Here is a 6,775-nt window from a genome sequence, read left to right on the forward strand (position 1 = left end):
ATAATATATGTATATAAAAATTATAAAAAATTTATTAAAGTTTCTCGAATGATAGTATTTCAAATATTGATAACGATATTTTCTCTCACGAATTTTATTCCAAATGCAGGTGTTCCGGTGCATTCGGCATCAGTTATGCGTTCAGCCAGAAGTGATCCGGATTTTAGGCACGTCCACGCGGTTCCGAGAGAGCAAACGCACTCTCAATTAACTATCGCGAGGGATCATCCGAGGCTAAGAAGCGCCAGCGAGGCTAATCTTCTGCAGAGCGCGATCAGGACTAATCGGCGGCACAGCATCGCACCGATCGATCCTGGATACATAACACATGGTGCGAGAGAAAGAGAGAGAGAGAAAATCTTTAGATTTATTTTCAGTATTCATTTATATCGATGTTAAGCCTCAAGTAAGATTATTTAAAGCTCAAGATTTTTTGTCTTTCTTTAAATCGATTTCTTATTGATACGAAGATTTTATCATCGCGACGATCGTATCTTCCTTCTGTTAAAAAAAAAAAAAAATAAAAAGATTGTTAAATTTCCGAAATATCATGCGTGATCGTTTTACAGGGCACCCAGGTATCCTGGGACCGGAAAGTTACATGCTGCCATTGAGACCAGTGCCGTTGCAGCATCCCCATCTACAGCTGCGGGGCGTGGAGGCTTCAGGTTCGGACGGGCTGCCGCTTCTTCGTAGTATCACCCTCGAGGCCGGTGCCGCCGAGGTGCTGGCCATCATGGCGACCACCGAGAAAGAAGGCACGCAAATTATCGAGACGATCGCGGGCAGAAGGCGTATAAAGCGGGGCGATATTCTGCTCAATGGAAGATCGGTATCGGCACGTACTCTGAGGTACTTTCTAATCTTCTTCCTGTACGTATGCTTTCCTGTAGTACGCGGCAGTGAGTCACTAGGTGTATTGCACGATTAATAGCGTTACTTTGTGAAAGAAAAATTCATTTTATTTGTCCCATAAATTTCAATCTTTTTCTAAGATTTTTCGCAATAAAGATGCATTACTTAATTCATAAATTGTAATATAGTTATGCATATGTAAATGAAGTAAAAGAAAGAATAAGATATTTTTTTTCATAGCCGGTTTTAATAATATGTGTTAACTGCAGCTTGGCTGACTCATTCTTCGTTTCTTTCTAGATCATAGCGCTGGCTATGATCCAGGTAGAAAAGAAAGATTTAGTTAACCACGGCTGTAACGGTAAACGACATTAGCGAAACAGGCTGTAACTAGCAAGTAGTAACCACCGAGAGAGCATTAGCATGCAAATTTTTATGTAGTTGAATAATAAGTTGAATAACAAGCAGTGCTCATTATTCAATTATCGCATCAATTGTCGCTTCCGTCATTATTGCTTATTACTGCTTCATATTTAATCTTGCGTAACTTTTCGGTTTTGCATCATTTAAACAATTTTACGTATATCGAAAATATGTGTTAATCTTTATGGCATGAGAATATTCAATTCTCGGCTTTTATTTTTAATTCCTCTTGCATTGAATTACGATAAATCTCGCGTTTTGCAAATTATTTTTACATCCAGATTCACGCGACTCTTTGGATATCGATCCAAATATTCGCTAATTTATATATATAAAATTGATCATTTTAATATTAAATTGTCTAGATATTTATTTATACATATTCAATTTAAAATAATATCCCCTTTATTTAAAAAATCATTTAATTATTAATGTCACAAATCAAAATAGATCTCGTGTCGCTTACCTTCCAACGGAGAGCGGCTTGAGTCCCGGACTGACGGCTCAGCAAACTCTCAGCTTCTATATGTTGTTGAGAGGCGGCCGCAACACCACCGCGCTCGAAGCCGAGGCCGTCCTACAGGAGCTCGGCTTGGAGGCGACCAAGCACTGTCTGGTGAATACCCTGACGACTTCTGAGGCCCGACGACTGGCTTTAGCCTGTCGGCTGTTACAAGATTCGCACGTCCTCGCCCTGGATAGGCCCACGCACGGTCTGGACATCTTCGACGCCTTCTTCTTGGTCGAGTACCTGAGGCAGTGGGCCAGCCGCGGTCAGCGGCTCGTCGTCCTCACTCTGCATCCGCCCACGTACGAGATCCTGACGATGGTGTCGAGGGTCGCGCTCACCTCCGGCGGTCGGATCATGTACTCCGGGCTTAGGAGAGATATGCTGCCATATTTCGCGCTCGCCGAGTTTCCCTGTCCCCCGTTCAAGAATCCGTCCGATTACTATCGTACGTAACAAAAAATAATCCTGATTATAAATCTTACAAAAAATGTATTTCTTCTTGTTTTAATTAAGATAAAAATTAAATAAATATTTGATGATTTATATGAAAATCATTTTTATCTTACAAAAAGAGATGAAATAAAAAGTTACTGAATTTTTAGTCAAATTTCCGAAACAATAGGAAAATAATACAAAAAAGAAAAGAAGAGAACTTAAATCTTTCTATGCATCTAAAATTTTAATAAAAATTGAGTTTTTTTCAAATCCTTTTGTAAAACAATAAAAAAATGTAGACATACGAATAATGTTATTTCTCTTTGTCTCAGTCGATTTAGTGACGCTGGACGACTTATCGGCGGAAGCGATGCTGGAATCCTCGCAGAGGATAGATCATCTCGCGGAATTGGCCAGGACGAGGCTACCTCCGCTCAGCGATCCTGGACCACCCGGCGCACTTCCGCCCTCGAGATCTGGTCCCAATATATTCCTGCAAATTTATGCGTTATTATTGCGAACGCTTATTTACAGTCAACCGTGGACGTTGACGCGATTGCTGCGAAAAATCGTAATCTCCGCGTCACTCAGTATTCTACTTGGTGCAATATTCTGGGACGTTGCTAGCGAGTCAAATTTATATCTGAGAGATAGAATAGGCTATCATTACGCTAGCTTGGGCATCTTCTTCTGGCCTCTGAGCCTTCTGGCAATGTATGACGTAGCCAACAGCAGGCCGAACGTAGAGAGAGATATCAGGGATGGATTGTATGGCAGATTTATTTACATCCTCATAGAGGTAAGCTTAAATTTACCAAACTTCAAAAATTTATCTTGGCGAAAAGCACATGATTTATGAAATTAAGAGAAAACAAGTGTCTCGAAAAATTTTTAGAAAATTATTGAGAGAAAAATGTGCTATTTTAAAAATATATATTATCTACTATATTTTCTTGCAAGATATAAAATAAACAAGTTATAAAAATCTCTCTTTTTATATATATTTGCTTTCTTTCTTCTCGTTATGTTAAAAGCTCTTATGATATTTTTAAGACGTTTGATCAACTTTGTGTATGACTAAAGTAATATAAAGCAAATATATGTCAAAATAAAAAAATATGTGCTCCAATTCCAATTTGCGATATAAAATAATTAAAATTAATATATGTGTAAATATAATTTACATAAATACACTAAAAATTGTCCAAAATATTGTTAATCTAAAAAAGCAAAGAATATATAAATACTTTATAAGATATACTATCAAGTCTGACAATGAGATTTTTAGGAGAAGTACTATAAGCAGTAACACATCGCTTCTTGTTCTCAGCTCATCTGCAGCGTACCATCCTGGTGCGTAGTTTACCTGATATACCTGGCGCCGGCGTTCGCCATGTCGGGGCTGCACTTGGTGCCGGATGAGAACATGACGTCGCTGTGGAACTATCTTGCCGTCGGTCTGCTGTATCTGATGATGCAGCATCTCATCTGCACTTTCTTCGCGCACGTGTGCAAGTCTACGTATCTGGCAGCGCTGTTCGCCGGCGTGGTGGTGGGCGAGATGAGTCTGGCCGGGGGCATCACCCTGCATTTGGACAATCTGCCATCGTGGTATCAGCGGATCAGCATGATGCAGTGGTCGTTGTCGCTGCTGCTGCCGCGTCTGCACAGGAGCGAGAGTATGAGTAAGCTGGCCAACTGTAGGCCCAAGCAGATCCAGCGGCAGGACATCATCATCCAGGCGGCGTGCGAGCCACCCGATGGCGCGTTAGCCCTTCGCGAAGTCGCCCTCGACAAGCTGAACCTACGCGGCGAGTTGTGGCTGGGCACCGGCGTGGCTATCACGGCCGTTCTGATCGTTCTGGGTTTCCTGTGCGTCAAATACGCGACGCCGAAGAGGCCCAGAAGCGCCCCGAACAAACCCTGATTCTAATACGCGAGAGGAATCTCGTAAAGTATAGAATCGAGATTATGTACACATGTTATGTTCGCGAGTTGTGCGAAGTTGATTTAAGCAGACTTTCACTCTTCGTTTCGTAAAGCTGTTTTCGTCGAAGTAATTTTTAGAATCTCTTAAAGATTGAAGATCATATGTTAGAGATTTAAGCGCGACGATGATTTCTTTGGGTTACGGCAACGAAACGTCTTAAATTTAACACTTGCTCTCTGAGATAGCGTTTTACTAATTCAGTGTGCCAAATGGCTGAAATAAATAGTATTTTTGCGAAAACAGATTTTTAAAATGGTTTTCTTGAATATTATTTTCGGCAGTTATAGTTTATTTGATTTCTTTCATTAAAAATTTTTATTTTTGAGGCGTATTCCCGAAAGATTGAAAAAACGGAATTTATCACGTTAAATTTCTTATATAATTTCTTATATAAGATATTTAAAATCTCGATGAACACCGGTGATACCGAATGTCACTTGGATTTCCTGTTCATCAAACTTTAACAGTAGGATTTTAAATAAATGGATAGTGCTTCTCTCTCCTTCTCTCGATACAATCTATATACTTACTTCGCGTTCGTAATGTCTCATTAATGTCTACTCCGTTGCGATTCTTTAAAGAAATAAGCTTTAGGGACTCGCAGAGTAGACATCCGGGCGATATAAAGTACAAAACTTATAACGAGACATTACCTTATTCCCGTAATAAAAGCCCGCCGTTTATATACAACAGACACGCTTAATACTTTATATATTGTCTTAACCGTATTGTTGTAATCGTATTAAATATTCTCATGAAACGAATAATTTTGCCAGTTTCTTTCAATCCACACACATCCTGAAATTCAAAAGAATTGCGTATCATTGTTTCGCTTAGATCGGCAAAAATTTGCAGTAATGATATATTACTTCAACGCAAATATTATTTATTTATATCCAAATATTTCGAGCCTTAATTTTTAATTTCTCAATATCCTTTTTTAAAAGAAAAAAATTTAGAATTTAAGAAAAAATATAAAAAAGGATTATATATATCCAATTTAAAAAATTATTTATAATATGTGTGTAGAAAGAAAAGATTTAACATTATTCTTTCCGGTTGTTTCAAACAGGCTGAATTTTTTTAGATTCATTATTTTTTTTGGCGAAACGTAAAATCGATACTCTCTGCAGGGAATTTTGCTACCAGCGGATAGCATTGACAATGATTCAACAATAGATAACTGATTTATTTCACGTTAGCAAGTCTCCGTTCGTAGGCTCCATCTAGATATTGTAGCCGCCGATATCGAAGATACCTGTCGTATAATTATTAATTTTTATCAGAACATGTATAATGATATCAGCAAAGAGATCATTTATATTTGAAAAAAACGCCAATTTAACGAATCTCTTAAAAATACGATATTCAAGTCCGGAGCGGACTTGAATGTTACAATGAGAACCCTTTATGAGAGAGAGATCAAAATCGCTATGACATATATAGCCAAAGTCCATTTTCGCATTTCCACCACAGATTGTTTTGAGATCGATAAACTGCCACCCTTCGTAGGTGCCGTACTACGCAAATCAAGTTATAAAGGGCTTGCGACTAATAAACGCGTGCTTCAGACGTTTATTAGAAATCGATACCACGTGGAGCAAATTTATCCCGCGGATGACGCATGTTAAGAAATGCAAAGTGCGATTAAAAATAAGAACGATTCGCTTCTTTGTCTCTACGTCGGTACATTGTTAGCGTGATTCTTGTGTTATTTTATTAAAAATTCTAAGAAACTCTATACGCGCGCATTATTCCGCGTTTAACTCGCGGAAAGATAACTCTAGTATTCTCTCTCTTAAATGGAATAAATGTATTTTCACTGAAGTAGGAGCAATGAATAGTTACTCATAGCCTCGGTTATAAGAAAAATGATGTGTACTAAAAATCAGTGAAATCTCTCTGAAAGAATTAGTGGTAGTAGTTATTTCAATCAGTGATATTTTAAAATGTGTATCTCTCTCTCATATATATTATAGTATTATATTTAAAACAAATTTGTACAGCAATATATTTTATCATAGAGAAATATCTGAGTTTGACAAAAAATTGTTTATTTTCTTCTGACATGAGTTTATCAGATCTTAAGAATAAAAAATAATATGTATATAATTCTGAATTTGACGTGTTTCATTCTAGATATGTGCGTGTGTGGGTTTCTCCTATAAAACGTAACAATTCAAGATAAATAGAAAAAGATTTAAAAACTACATCTTGCATATATGTACGATTTTTCAATGAATGTTATTGTTATAATCCGTAAGACATAAGAGAGAGATCGAGAAGCAAAGTGTAACCGTTTTCACTGAAGATTAGTGAAATAATCACAAATGTTCGACGAAATCTTGTATCGCTGCTTTAATCAGTGACTTTTTAAATGATTCAGTTTAAGAGAGTACGTGTTTTAATCAGATCCAATCTTATAGCCGCGCGATAGCGTGTTCCACATTTAGCATCGCTTTTAGCGTTACAAACGTTGGCTGCTCGATTAGAAGTTTTATTCGGTCAATATAGAGCGTATCTTACGAACTAATCGAGACAACGACATTTAAAAGATTAAA

The 6,775-nt window shown here is 37.7% G+C and overlaps 1 protein-coding gene across 2 annotated transcripts in view; it reads left to right on the forward strand.

Moving 5' to 3' along the window:
* The window catches only part of LOC115236808 (ATP-binding cassette sub-family G member 5), a 16,412-nt gene extending 11,431 nt beyond the window's left edge, over positions 1 to 4,981 (forward strand). For both annotated transcript variants that reach the window (XM_029809500.1, XM_029809499.1), the window contains 5 exons: positions 110 to 331; positions 570 to 852; positions 1,729 to 2,234; positions 2,557 to 3,023; positions 3,555 to 4,981. In XM_029809500.1, the coding sequence (XP_029665360.1) occupies positions 110 to 331; positions 570 to 852; positions 1,729 to 2,234; positions 2,557 to 3,023; positions 3,555 to 4,151 (2,075 nt within the window). In that variant the 3' untranslated portion in view covers positions 4,152 to 4,981. The remainder of the gene's footprint in view (positions 1 to 109; positions 332 to 569; positions 853 to 1,728; positions 2,235 to 2,556; positions 3,024 to 3,554) is intronic.
* The last annotated feature ends 1,794 nt before the right edge of the window (positions 4,982 to 6,775 follow it).

Source organism: Formica exsecta, unplaced genomic scaffold, assembly GCF_003651465.1.
Source record: "Formica exsecta isolate Colony F162 unplaced genomic scaffold, ASM365146v1 scaffold26, whole genome shotgun sequence".
Classification (NCBI taxonomy): domain Eukaryota; kingdom Metazoa; phylum Arthropoda; class Insecta; order Hymenoptera; family Formicidae; genus Formica; species Formica exsecta.